General features: G+C 58.1%; 1 protein-coding gene across 2 annotated transcripts in view; it reads left to right on the top strand.

The window, feature by feature from the left end:
* LOC111157603 (TRIO and F-actin binding protein) overlaps nt 1-11333 on the top strand; it is a 52345-nt gene extending 41012 nt beyond the window's left edge. For both annotated transcript variants that reach the window (XM_022519158.1, XM_022519159.1), the window contains 7 exons: nt 4964-5111; nt 6791-6893; nt 7448-7607; nt 7675-7788; nt 8835-8921; nt 9736-9899; nt 10629-11333. In XM_022519158.1, coding sequence (XP_022374866.1) covers nt 4964-5111; nt 6791-6893; nt 7448-7607; nt 7675-7788; nt 8835-8921; nt 9736-9897 — 774 coding nt within the window. In that variant the 3' untranslated portion in view covers nt 9898-9899; nt 10629-11333. The remainder of the gene's footprint in view (nt 1-4963; nt 5112-6790; nt 6894-7447; nt 7608-7674; nt 7789-8834; nt 8922-9735; nt 9900-10628) is intronic.
* The last annotated feature ends 2614 nt before the right edge of the window (nt 11334-13947 follow it).

The raw sequence follows: 13947 nt of genomic DNA, 5'->3' as shown, positions 1-13947 counted from the left end.
GCCCGTGTGTGAGCTCCCCGTGACACTCTGCACTTGGACCCCTTCTCCCATACCACCCAGGAAGGAGACCCAGTGGGGAGTGGGATCCCAACGGGCAGGCCTCCAGGGTTGCTGCCTCAGGCCGGAGAGATCCCGCTCGTGCCTGTCAGGCCAAGACCCTGCGGCAGGTGGCCTGCGGGACGTGGGAACCCTCCGGTAGCCCCCAGGGGATACTTGGTTTGCCTGGGGCAAGTGGTTCTCAAGCTAGGGCTGATTTTGTTCCTCTGGGGACATTTGGCCATGGCTTACTATCAATTTTACTGATACAAAGGACATTTAGGATACAGTGTACAAATACAAAATATATCCCTTTCCTTGTGAATTCCGTCTATAGCGATCTGACTCGTGTCAGAATACTTTCCACTGGTTTTTCCGAATGCTTGTACCGTCGCTAACTGGCAAACGAGGATTGTTCTAACATGAATGTTGGCTAACAGTTTTGTTCACGTCATTGAGTAAAATGAGAAGACATATGTCACAGCTTTACTTGGTCAATGTCATGAGTAACTTCTTGACCGAACTGGATAATAGTTTTCTTTTGAGAAAATTCCGTGTAGGAGTATGTTCTCAGGTCTGTGTTCTAGTTCCAGTGTGATGGTTAAAAATTTGGCAGACATGGGAGTTTAATCTACATTATTAGCATTTTCTCAGCCCTTGCTAACGTCCAGACAGTCACAAAACAATATATCAAGCCCTGATTTGTGATGTTTCCCAACTTCCATGGTGTACATACTCCCGCTGTGGCTGATGTCCCCGAACACCGATTTGGGAAGAGATATGTGCACAGAATCATAAAGCACTTCCACCAGACAAGATGCAGAAGATGTAAATAAACCTGAGAGCACATCGGCGCCCGGCCGGCTCCGTCCATGGAGCGCGGGACTCCTGATCTCGGGGTCCTTGAGTCCCAGCCCCCACGTTGGGTGTAGAGATCACTTAAAAATAAAATCTTAAAAAAAAAAAACAACAAAAAAACTCAAGAGCATAGACAATAATAAAATGCAGTGAAATAATTAAGAAGTGATGAATTTTGAGTATCACCTTTGTTTTCCGTATAGTTAATTATAAGTTTATATCATTTAGTTTTTAAAATGGCTTCGCTTAACAAATGTGTGACAGAGTTGTGAAGAGTAGACCGTCGGTTGTCTCCAGTCAGCACGCCGTTGCCTGAAGTAGAAGAGACTGCTGGGGTCCTGGGCTCTGAGCGCGGGGCCTTCTAGAAGTTTCAGGGTTGGAGGTGGCTGTGCGGGGCGGTTTTGGGGTGGGGGCACGGGCCGGGGCAGAAGGTGGAGGGCCAGTAGGTGTCTACAGTGAAGACATCCAGCAAGCCAAGGAACCGGGATCTCATTCCGCAGACCTGAGGGGCTTTGGGGTCGGACAATGATATCAGGAAAGTGGTGTTGGCGCGGAGGGGAGTTTGGGAGTGGGCAAGGGCGATGTCAGGGGCTAGGACGGGGGCTGGGGGAGAGAGGCCTTCAGGAGGGTGAGTGCAGGGAGAGGTGAGGACTGGGTGACTGGGCCCAAGGAAGACAGTGGGGAGCCTCCAGGGGCCCTGAGTCTGGGCCGCTGTGCAAGGCCAGGGAGCCCCATGGGGCTGAGTGATGGGTGGAGTGTTCAGCTGAAGGGAGACCAGGGTCAAAGGGAGTTGGGACCTGGCTGGGGGAGGGGGGGCTAGCTTTGGGAGTCACCTGATGTGGATCGGGGAATGGAGCAGGGTAGGCGGGAGGGACCAGGGTTGTCAAAGGCTCCCTTGAGGCCAGAGGAAGGAGTGGGTGGGGCTTCTTCAGGCTGGGTGAGGCCCTGCCTGCCCCTGATGCCCCAGGCAGCTGGGACACCCCTCAGAGACCATTACCCAGAGGGCTTCAAAGTATACTCGGAGCCCCTGGACACTGCAGGAGCTGCCTTTCTGGGTCGTTCCATTCACAGCCATCGGTATCTGGCATCAGAGCAGCCTTATCTGTCTGTTATACTGTTGGAACCTGCATTAGATTTCTTTTGGGAAAAGATTTCTCACTTAAATGAAGTTTGGAGAGCACCGCTTTGATTGCTCAGCTTATGGGTGGGGAAACTGAGGCATAGGAGGTGAGACCTTCAAGCTAGAGGCAGACCTGTGTCTGCAGTCCAGGCTTCCTGGTCCCCAGGGGGCCACTGGGCACACAAAGGGCTGTCAGCCATTTCATCCTGTTAGGTTGGGATGGGCAGGGGTGCAAATGGAATTGGGGGGTGCAGGTGAGAAGGGAATGATAAGAAAACAGAGCCAAAGACAGGTAGAGGAGGGGCCCCAGAGGTGGGGGCGCCAGAAGAGGAGCTGAGCCATCTCTACCCCCTCTGACCCAGGAGGAGGTGGCTGGGGATTCAGGGGACCCTGGAGAGGTGACAGCTGGGGAGGGGTTTGGCACCTGATATCTTCCTCTGGGTGGGCGCCCCTCTTTCAGCTTGTGGAGCTGACCACATAGGACAGTAGCTGGGGTTGGGGGGGCGGTTCTGGGGCTTCACCGGCCAGGGCTCCTGTGTCTCCTTTATGCCCCCTCCCCCAGCTTCCTGCAGAGTAACGGGCATTTCTTGTTCTACTTGGATCCCTATCAGAGGTGGCCACTGGACACCTTGGGCCCTCCTGAAGGTAGATCAGAGAGAGCCACACTGGGCCTTCTAGGAGCCCCTCCTTCCTCATAGGCTGGTTCCTGCCTCTGGACCCCCTGTTAGCTGCCAGGTCGGCCTGTGTCATTGGGCCCATCTCTGTAGGTGGGCTTATCTTAGGGACCCTCATGAGTTGGTCTTATGGGCCTGTTTTATAGAGGAGGACACTGAGGCTCCGTGGGGAAGGGGCTCATTCAAGTTCACACTGGTACAGCGAGGATCAGGACCCGGTGTGTGAAACTGCAAAACCATGTTCCCTTGTTCTGACTGGAGGGGGATAGGCGTCACCTGCCCCCCCACTCAGAACACCTGGCCCTTCCCCCATACCGGTCCTTATAGCCCCCGGTGCAGGGGCTGGAGAGGTGGGGGTCAGCCCCCCCCACGCCGCGAGGTATGCTGTAGCCTGGGATATATTCTCTTATCTGGCTCTCGGCTTCGGTTTCCTCCACGGCTCTTCCCCTTTCCTTAGTGCTCTTAAATTTCGTTACATAACAAATACGTTTACGTCTTCAAAAATTCAATCCAATCAAAAGGTTAGAAATGACCACGGGGGCTCTGCTTCCCCTGCCTGCTCTGCCCCCTCCAAGGGTCACCTTGCTCACCATCGGAGCACATCCCAGGAGTTTCCTGTTGCTGCTGGAACAAATTACTGCAGCTTATATCAAGGATGTATCTTGTCGTGGACTTGAAGTGGGGCAGCTTAACCGGGGTCTCGCTGGGCTCAAATCCTTTCCGCGGGTTCTGGGTGAGACCTGCAGCTTCTGACCCCCTGCATTCCTGGGCTCCTGGCCCCATCTACAAAGCCTGCAATAATGGAGAGTCAGGCGCCTTTACTTCCCATCACTGACCTTGCATGGTCACTTTTCCCTCTCTGCCCTCCTGCCTCCACTTCCGCATCCGAGGCCCCGTGACGACTCTGGCCCAGGGATTAATCCACGATGGTCTCCCTATTTTCAGGTCAGCTGATTAGCAACCTCAGTTCCCGGCTTCCACATAAGGTGACACATTCAGAGGTTCTAGGGAGTAGGACGTGGGCATCCCTGGGCACCCCTACTCTACCCCCACGGCGTGCCCCATACCTTCTGCTGTGTTTGACACATGTGGACTGGAATGCGTACCTCTGTGTTGTTTCGGCGAGTGGGATCACACAGTACGTGTTGTCAGAGACAAGCTTGAGTCACCTAACTTTTGGGACACCTTTCCACAGCCGTCCACGTGGGCAGCTCTGCCCTTCCCCATCTGCCCAGGGCCCTTAAATAAATGGGCTCCCTTGCTAGGTGTTGTTTCTGGTTTTCATCTCTTACCAACCTTCCCGTAGGGAATACCCCTGCCCGAGAATCTTTGTACACATGTGACTTTTTTTTTTTTTAAAGATTTTATTTATTTATTTGACAGAGAGAGACATCACAAGTAGTCAGAGAGGCAGGCAGAGAGAGAGGGAGAAGCAGGCTCCCTGCTGAGCAGAGAGCCCGACGCGGGGCTCGATCCCAGGACCCTGAGATCATGACCTGAGCCGAAAGCAGAGGCTTTAACCCGCTGAGCCACCCAGGCGCCCCACACATGTGACTTCTTTGCAGTCAGCGGGGGGGTTACTAAAAATGTGGTGACAACACCCAACTGCCCCCCCACGCACCTGTCGCAGGTGACTCTCCGAAGCAGTGCGTACATCAATTTTTTAAACACTTGCCGGCCTTGTCTACAGGCCCTGTTCTGTGACGTCGTCGGTGTCGGCTCACTCAGCACCTGCCACCTGTTAGGCTCTGGTCTGGACCCTGGGGGGCTCCGAGCTGAATCAGGTCTTCCTTGTCTTTGGAGAATGTACAGTCTGGCGGAGCCAGGGCAGAGGCTGTCCAGAGATAGAGCAGGAAGGACATTAAGCTGGACTGCAGGCCAAGTCCATTACCCTGGAAGAGAAAGTTGCAGAAGAACGTTCCAGGCAGAGGGCTTAGCCTTAGCCAAAGCTCAGAGCTGTGGCCATGCCACGAATGATTTCTCCTAACTGGAGTTCCTTGGTGGGGAAAGGCCCGGCCTGAGGCCACGAGGGTCAGACACAGGAGCAGGGATTTGACCCCGTGGGACAGGAGTCCCCAAAGGGCTGGGAGAGGAGAGTGACAGGGTGAGGTTTGTGGATTCTTGGAGCAGGGGCAGGTGTGGTAGGTGGGGCCCGGCTCCAGAGCGGAGAGATGGAGAGGACTGGCCCGGGGCGGGTGTGACCCTGAGGCTGGGGAACGGCCACCATCCTGGCAGTGGGGGCAGCCCTGGGACCCAGCTGGACTCCCGCCCGCAGGAAGCGTGCGAGCGCAGTCTGGCCGAGATGGAGTCCTCGCACCAGCAGGTCATGGCGGAGCTGCAGCGGCATCACGAGCGCGAGCTACAGCGGCTGCAGCAGGAGAAGGAGTGGCTCCTGGCCGAGGAGACCGCGGCCACGGCCTCAGGTGAGGACCCTGGGCCCCACCAGCCTCCCGCTGCGAGTCCACGCTGAAATCGGGGAGCACTTTAAATAAGGTGGAGGGAGTCTAGTGCCAAACTTGGGGTCTAGGAGGGGGTGAAGCCCCCAGAACTGGCCTCTGCTTCTACATGAGAAGGGGAAACCGAGGCAGCAGCCTCCCTGAACCCCCACGTCCTCCTGGGTTGTAGCTCCTCTCCCTCAGGGACCCGCAGCCACTGGGGATCTCACCCTAAGGTGCACGCCCACACTGGGCGCCAACTCCATGCCCAGGTGCGCACCATTTGCTGGGGCACAGACTGCTCAGCTGTGGCCCTGGGAGTGGGGCGGGCTGGACCCTGGGGAGGGCAGGAGCAAAGCTGTGAGCTGTTGCTAAGCCACGTTCCCCATGCCAGCACCCCTAGCTCTTTGCGGTGCCTGACGGAGGGACCCCATTTCACAGATGAGGAAACGGGGGCTCAGAGAGGTTAGTGACTTGTCCCAGACGGCACAGCTTGGAGATGGAAGAGCGGGAGTTAGAGCTCAGAGCACCCTGACTGCAGAGCCGGGCCCTGAACCCCACCCTCTGCTCTCCCAAGCCAGAAACAGGAACGCCCGAGATGTTGAACATCTCCCTCCCTCCCTGTGTTCCCTGCATACCTCCCGTGTGGGTCTGGCACATCCCAGGAACTCCCGTGGGTTTTCCAGAATCACGGCAGTGGTGAGAGAAGTCCCTTGATCTAGATCTTTCCATCTGCCAGCACTGAGCCACGTGCTTCATGCACTCAGGCCCACAGCCCCTCATCCCAAACCCTGGAGCCAGTGTGTTCTGCATTTTAGGGAGATAACCTAGTACAACCATGAGATATCCTTCCCAGCAGAGTCTGGGCTCTTCTGTGAAATCTAGTGCAAAGGTTTTCACCAAGAAACTTCTCAGAGCCCTGCTTACGTGGGCTGCGAATGACCACAGATGGCCTTGCGTCTGTTCAGGTCAGGGTTTGCCACCGAAAGAGTTATGAAAAACCTCCAGTGTTCTGAGCCTTTGGATTTTAGAATTATGGATAAGATTATGGATGAGGGCTTGTTTAATCCTCCCAACCACCCTGTGTGAGTGTGAAAACACTTGGTCCTTGGTTGCTGGCGGTCTGGAAAATGAGCCAGCGGGAGCTCTCTGTTCATCTACTCTGGGCCAGGCATTGTTCTAAATGCTCTCTGCACAGCTTCCAGTAACCCACAAAAGAAGGTGCTGTTGTTCTCCCCGTTTTCCAACAAAGGACCCGAGGCACGGGGGGGTTAAGTCCCCTGTGAAAGGTTACACGCATTTGTAGCAGCTGCAGTCCTTGTGTTGAGTACGATCAGTGGGCTGGGCCAGGGAGCTCAGCCCAGGCTCTGCAGGGCTGGTGGGCTGTGTGGGATCCCACCCGGACGTCAGTGACAAGAGGTTCCAGTGGTCAGATTCTGAGGTGTCTCCCCAGGGCTGTCCCATCCCAACAGACCGTGATTGGTATCCTCCCTCGATAGACAGGCTCAGAGAGGTCAAACAACTTCCCCAAAGCCACTCAGTGCCTGATACAGGCCGGCTCAGTGCTCTTTGGCCCTGTCTGCATGGTCCGTGGGGGCTTGGAGGAGGTGGAGCTTACTGCTGCTGACCCCTCCCCAAGCTCCCCCGTGCCCTTGCCCTGATTCTAGCCATCGAAGCCATGAAGAAGGCCTACCAGGAGGAGCTAAGCCGGGAACTGAGCAAGACACGGAGTCTCCAGCAGGGCCCCGATGGCCTTCGCAAGCAGCACCAGTAAGATGGCACCGGACTCCGGGGTCTGCGGGCTGGTCCTCGTTCTGAGCTAGGAGCTGCCCACCCTGGTGTCGAGGCAGGAACCTGTGCCGAGGTCCCTTGACAGAGGACATGGCGTTTTGCCCCCAGCTGAGACTCCCGATCCCGTCACCTGGCACAGGGAACAGTGGCAGGGGGCCCTCAGCCAGACCCCCATGCCAGTGCCCCGAGATAGTTCCTTAGGCCCCCTCGTTAGGCCCCTTCGTGTCCAGCTGGTCTCAGCCTCTGCGGCTTCTGGTTCGTGTCCCCTAGAGCTGGGCTGCAGTACCACCCTCGGCCAGTAGGTGTCCCCACCACAGAGGATGGTTCTGGAATGTTAGGGCTGCAGAAGCCTTTGAGGCTTAACCCTTACCTCATGGAGGGGGCACCTGCAGCCCAAGGAGCCTGTCACCAGTTCCCAGCCCCGCAGCAGGCTGAAGGCAAAACCAGAGAGGGAACATGAAGTCCGGAGCTGCTTTGCGTCTCTCCTAAGCCGAGTCCCGCTCCATCCGTGCCCTCCTCTGCCCCCGGGACAGGTCCGACGTGGCGGCGCTGAAGCGGGAGCTGCAGGTGCTGTCGGAGCAGTACTCGCAGAAGTGCCTGGAGATCGGGGCCCTGACGCGGCAGGCTGAGGAGCGGGAGCACACCCTGCGACGCTGCCAGCAGGAGGGCCAGGAGCTGCTGCGCCACAACCAGGTGAGTCCGGCCCGTGATGGGGGGTGCAGTGGCCATCCTCCCTGCACTGACCGCCCATGCCTCCCAGGAGCTGCACGCCCGCCTGTCAGAGGAAATCGACCGGCTGCGCAGCTTCATTGCCTCGCAGGGCACCGGGGACGGCTGCGGGCGAGGCAGCGAGCGGAGCTCTTGTGAGCTGGAGGTAAGCCTACCCCCGTGCCAGGCGGCCTGGCTGCTTCTCAGCACCCCGACAGGCTGGCTGTGCCCCGCAGCAGGGAATGGCATGGCCCCGCCAGCCCAGGCCCCAGGGAGGAGAAGCCACTGCAGCTGGGACGGCCACCTGTGACAAAACCCTACTGCCAGAGTCCAGCCCTGCCATCCAGGGCCTGCCACCTAGCTGCTGGGTGGCCAGGGCAAGTCACCCCACCATTCTGAGCCCCAGGAGCCACCTAGCTGCTGGGTGGCCGTGACAAGTCACCCCACCAATCTGAGCCCCAGGAGCTCATCTGTAAAAGGAGGCTAGCATCCCCCTTAATGGGAGAAGTTGGAGTGAGAAAATGTGTGTGATCCCAGGATCCCCTAGTATTTTATTTTATTTTACTTTATTTTATGAAAATTTATTTATGGCTTTACTCTGTGTCTGGAACATCTTGAAGGCCTTCATATCTGTTAACTCATCAAATCTCTGTGACAGTCATACAAGGTAGATATTATCACTGTCCCTGTTTATAGATGAGGGCACTGAGACGTAGGGAGGTCAAGTGCCTTGCCGGATCTCTCGCAGCTAGTCACGGCAGGAGTTGGGATTTGAACCTGGCAGTCTGGCTTCGGCGTCAAAGCTTTTAAGCCTCCCCAGTCCTGGCCGAACCTGTCTCTGACTTGGTCAAGTCAGAATAGCAAGCCCTGCCCCTTGGGGTTTGGGGAAGGGTTAATGAAGTATTTCGTAGGGAGGCCTGCCCTCTCTGGCTCCCTGGTGGGCTACACTATGGTCACCCTCTTTGCCCTCAAGTTGAGGGCGGGGTACTATGTTAGGACGGCAGCAGAAGTGATCATGAGACACCCACTTGCCAGTATGGACAGAGGTGAGACAGCAAGGAGAAATCAGAGAGGGTTTCCTGGAGGAGCCTGGCCCTGGGGTGTGGTGCGTCTTGGTGCAGGTTGGGAGTTACATTCTGGGGGCCTGAAGCAGAGAGAAGCCAGCCCTCAGGGTGCTGTGGCCTTGGGTCAGCCCGGTCCCCATGACCCTAGGTGTTGCTGCGAGTGAAGGAGAACGAGCTCCAGTACCTGAAGAAGGAGGTACAATGTCTCCGGGACGAGCTGCAGATGCTCCAGAAGGTAGGGTCTGACTCAGAGCTGGTGGACAGGAGCCCTCCGGACCCGCCTCAGTGCCCCATCCCGAGAGCACCCACTCTACCAGCCGGCCTTCTCCCCTCTCATTCATGGCTCTCCCGGTGTCCTTGTCCCTATTTATATGTGTCCTTGTCCCTATTTATAGACAAAGACACTGAGGCTAATAGAGGGTAAGCAACTTGCCCATGGCCACACTTGGCTTTATTTAGTCAGCAGATACTTAATTGAGCACCTACTGTGAGCTGGGCACCGTGCTCGGTGCTGGGGAGACAACTGTGAATGAAAAAGACCCAAGGCCCCGTGCAGGGGCGCCCACGCTCCAGTGAGGAGTGAGCCATGCGGCGGGCAGTGGGAAGGGCCAAGATTTGGGCCCAGGGCTATGAGACTGCAGCCCGCCCAGGGCTGTGTCCCTGTGGGTTTGGCACCCCCGGGTGTTGGTGGCTCTGGGAGGATGTGTGAGTCACACTCACAGAAAGGGCCCCAGCCCCGGGCCAGGCTGACCAGGTTTGCACCTTGGCCACTCATTGCTGTGTGGTCTTAGACAGAAGCTTCCCCTCCCTAAGCCTCAGCTCCCATCTTGGGGGACGACAGTGATGCTGGACGCCGTCCCTGGGCCATGCCGGGAGGGTGCTCCCGGGCCGGGGGCTGCCAAGGGAGCATCTGGAGGGACCGGGCCACCAGGGCGTGGAGGAGCCTGGAGGCTTCGTGCTGTCCGGCAGGGGCACGGTGGGCGTGGGCCCAGTAGGCAGGGCCAGGAAAGGGGCCTCCGCGCCCTCACGGCCCTTGGACACCCTCCCAGGACAAGCGCTTCACCTCGGGGAAGTACCAGGATGTGTACGTGGAGCTGAACCACATCAAGACGCGGTCGGAGCGGGAGATCGAGCAGCTGAAGGAGCACCTGCGCCTCGCCACAGCCGCGCTGCAGGAGAAGGAGTCCATGCGCAACAGCCTGGCTGAGTAGAGGTGAGTGCTAAGGGGAGGGGAGAGGAGGGGTGAGGCTGGGCCGAGCTGGGGGGAGGCCTGGTGGGGCACTGGACCCGGAGCGGGGAGCTCAAGGCTCACCCACACCTGAGTCGTGGTGCCACCTCCCCTGGGACTCTCCCTTGCTGTGGCCTCGGTTTCCCTCTCTGTAAGCGGGGACAGTGGCACTAGCCACAGGGGGCCAGGGGGCTGGGCATGTTCTTAAGAGGGGGGCAGTTCCAGGGGCCCGATCGTGGCCATGTGCCCCCCCGCCACAGCAGGCACTTAGCGCGGTGCCCCGCCTGCAGCCTGCCGAGCCCGTATCCCTGTCAGGGCCCCCCTGGGCACCCCAGCAAATTCGGCTTGCCGGCCCCACCTTCCAAGCTGGCGCCATGGCCCGTGTCACCGATCAATGACGGCGTTCCTTCCACCGAGTTCCACGCCGCTGATGTCATGGTCGGGGCTGGGCCCCCCCAGAGACTTAGTCTCACGGCCATCCTTGATGTCCCAGGCTTCAGAGCTTTCTTACGCTGCCTCTCCTGATGCCACATCTGCCACCGGGGCTTCTGCTTTCAGATCGACCCCTGTGGACCTCCTGAGGCAGTCGGGAGAGGCTGCCCTGGGGGCCAGGCTCCGGAGGGAGAAGCCAGAGGAGCAGGAGCGGGTCTGGCCCAGCCTTCCGGGCCACCGTGCTCGACCTGAGCCTGCAGCTCCCCAACTCTTGTCTTCCAGGTCCTGGTGGCCCAGCTGCGCCAGCAGACCCTCCCCCGGCCTGAGGGGACCAGTCAGTCGCCCTCCTTCCTGCTGGATGGAAGTCAGAAGCCAAGCTTTCTCACCACCCTCTGTGGGCCGCACATGCACTCATACCCACCACACACACACACACACACACACACACACACACACACACACACACACTCTGCGTATCTGAGCGCGCCCCTCGCACTGGGTCTTACCTTGCACCTTCTTCAGGATTTTATATGTGAAGAGATTGTTATATAGATTTTTTTCCCTTTTTTTTTTTTTTTTCCAAAACACGTTATACTTTGAGAAAAGCAATTCCTGGAGGCCATGTGCCTCCATCGCTGGCCCGCCCTCCGGCTCTAGCTGCCTGCCCGGGCTTCTGGGCCCGCGGGCCTGCCCCAGGTGCCTAGCAGACGCCCAGCAGCGGTCGTGGCAGGGTGGACTCTGGTGGGAGAGGCAGGGAGCCAGCCGCCCTCTTCCTACCCTACCTCCCACTAACTACTTCCTGCCCTGAGGCGCCCCACACCATGGGACTCTGGACAGAGGGACAGACGGGCAGAGGGAGCCAGCACCTGTCCCTAAGTTCTCATCTCCTCGCCCGGGGGTGGGGGGGTGGTGCTGGACAGGGAACTGCCCAAGCCGCCCCATGAAGGCTTCTCTCCTGCTCCATGAGCCTTCTTAACTTAATAAAATGTTCCCGCAGCTCTGGTGTCCAGGCTGGCTGGGGCAGGGTGGGTTATGAAGGTGGGGGCCTCACCACCACCCCCCAGCACTCCACCCTTCCTGAAGGGAGGCGTGGGAGCTCCCAGGGCGGAGGCGAGAATCGAGTTTGCCCTCTCCACGTGGACCACCAGTCACGGCCAAGTCACCGGGGAGCCGGTTAGAAATACCAGGTCTGGACCCCGCAGTGATTCATGTGCGTCTCTATGTCTGAGAAGGCCCAGGCCTCAGAGAGAGGTCGGGAACCCACCAACCAGCTTTGTCCCTGATGGGGCAAGCCACACCCCCTCTCTAAGCCTTCATTTGCTTCCCCGTCAGATGGGTGCCTTTCAGGCCCAAGTCCTATATTGAGGCTGTGCTCAGAGGTCACGGCCAGCCCCGGGCAAGGTTGGGGGGTTGGTGGACGTGGCTGCCCCAGGCCCACCAGGCTGGAAGCCTCCTCCCAGGGCTGCCAGCTATGCTGCTGCAGAACCTTGGCCCCGGTTGTGAGCCCTGGCAAGCCCAGGCCAGGTGGTGCGATCTACAGGGCTGTGGCCAAGATGGGATGATGAGTGACCCGGCCTTGCCTGCCCCTCACTGCCTTTCCTGGTAGTCCAGGCTGGGCCCTGGGGGAGCTGATCAAGGACTGGCCTTGCCACCACCGAGGCCACAGACACAGGTTGGGGCCCACACTCTGTGGGGTCCCAGAGGCTGTAGGCACCCCAAGAAGACCCCAACCCAAGCTGGGGATAGAAGACGGCTTCAGGAGGTGACTTTAAGATAGTTCTTTTCTAGGTAGAAAAATCCAGAAGAGCATTTCAAGCGGGGGAACAGCATGAGCAAGTGCCCTATGAACATCCCCGGCGTGTTCAGGGAAAGACTCGCAGGGGAGCAACTGTGTAGGCTATGGGGAAAATGTACCCCTCCCCCAGCCAGTGATGAGTTTATGAATGGGCCTGCGGGGTGGTTCCAGTCACTGAGATGCTGGGGGAAGCCTTGAGTGGGGGTGGAGGGCTGGAGGGGGTCATCTGGGAAGGGTTCCTTGCTCTTACAAGAAAGGGAGTCTCTCTCTCCCAGCCTTTGGACGGTTTTGGGTAAAGTTCCCATATTGCTACCATTCTGCCTTGTCGATATGCTAAAAATGGCCAAGTAGAGGGGCGCCTGGGGGGCTCGGTCAGTTGAGCGTCCAACTTGATTTCGGCTCAGGTCATGATGCTGAGCCCTGCATCGGGCTCTGCGCTCAGGGTGAGAGTCTGCTTACAACTCTCTCTCCCTCTCCTGGCTCTACCCCCACTCACCCATGCTCTTGAACTCTCTCAAATCTTTAAAAAAAAAAAAAAAGTCAAGTAGAAGGAAGGAAGGACTAGGACCCTGAACCTTCAAGTCACCCGGGCTTGAAATGCCCCCTGTCTTGATGAGAGAAGGAGCGTCCCTGAGCCACTCGGAGAGGGGACATCTGCCACTGGCCGCCCCAGGATCCAGACAGTTGACCCCAGAGCCCTGCCCAACCTCGCCATGCTCTGTTGCCTCCCACCAGCCCTCCTGACATCCCTCGGCTTCCATCCTCTGCCTCAGCCCCACTCGTGCCTCCCGCTCCCCCGCACCTCCCGGGCTGTGACCACATCCCCTTAGGTGAGCACCTCCCACCCACCCGCTCCTCCGTGGCCGGGACAAGCTAAAACATCAGACCAACATGGGGAAAGGCATTCCACCTCAGTCATTTAAAAGCAGTGGCCCAGCAGTCCCTCCACTAGAGCAACGACAAGGGCCCAACCATACGGAGGGTCAGCGAGGGTGTGGAGAACCAGAATTCTCCCGCACTGCCCGTGGGGGTGGTCTGACGGCTGTGGGAGCCTGGCGGTCCCTTCAAGAAGGGTCGCAGACATCCACCCATCCCATGACCTGGCATTTCTGCCCCCACAGATGCCCCCGAGAGAAAGGAGCACTTGAGTCTGCGAAGCGACTCGTACAATGATACTCCTATCAGCTTCGCAGTAGCCCAGGTTGGAGAACCAGGCAAACGTCCGAATGAATGAGTAGACTGTGGGATAGTCCTCCCTCAGGATGCTACATGGTAATAGAAAAGAACCCGAAATACGGGGATGAATCTTCCAGATCATGTTGAGGAGAAGAAGCCAGACACAAAGGAGCACGTGCTGTCCGATTGCATTTGTGTGAAATTCAAGAACGGGCAAAGCGGTCACTGTGGTGATGGGCATCAGAACAGTGGGGACCTCTGGGCCCAGGCAGGGGAGGACATGGGCTGGCAGTGAGCACAAGGGACGTTTCTGGGGTGCCAGGAATGTTCTAGATCTGGGTGGTGGTCACAGGGGCGTAGATGCATGTAAAGTATCCCCTGCTGTATGTGTAACAGTTCATGCGTTTGACTGTGTGTGACTCATGTCTCAGTGGAAAAAACCCCAGTGACCTGTCACACGGGATTTGGGCCAAACCATGTGGTGGGGCTACAGGTGTGGTCTCCGGCAGCTGGGCACGTGCTACAGGAAGGGCAGAGGCAGAGGTACTAGACAAACCTGCCCTTCGAGCCCCAACTGCTGCCTCCGGCGGGCTGCAGGAACCTCACTGAGTCACATCCCTCTCTGGGCTT

The sequence above is a fragment of the Enhydra lutris genome, unplaced genomic scaffold (genome assembly GCF_002288905.1).
Source record: "Enhydra lutris kenyoni isolate GAN:26980312 unplaced genomic scaffold, ASM228890v2 scaffoldscaffold55, whole genome shotgun sequence".
Taxonomy (NCBI): Eukaryota; Metazoa; Chordata; class Mammalia; order Carnivora; family Mustelidae; genus Enhydra; species Enhydra lutris.
Note: the sequence above shows the minus strand (reverse complement) of the source record. Positions and strands in the feature narration are given on the sequence as shown.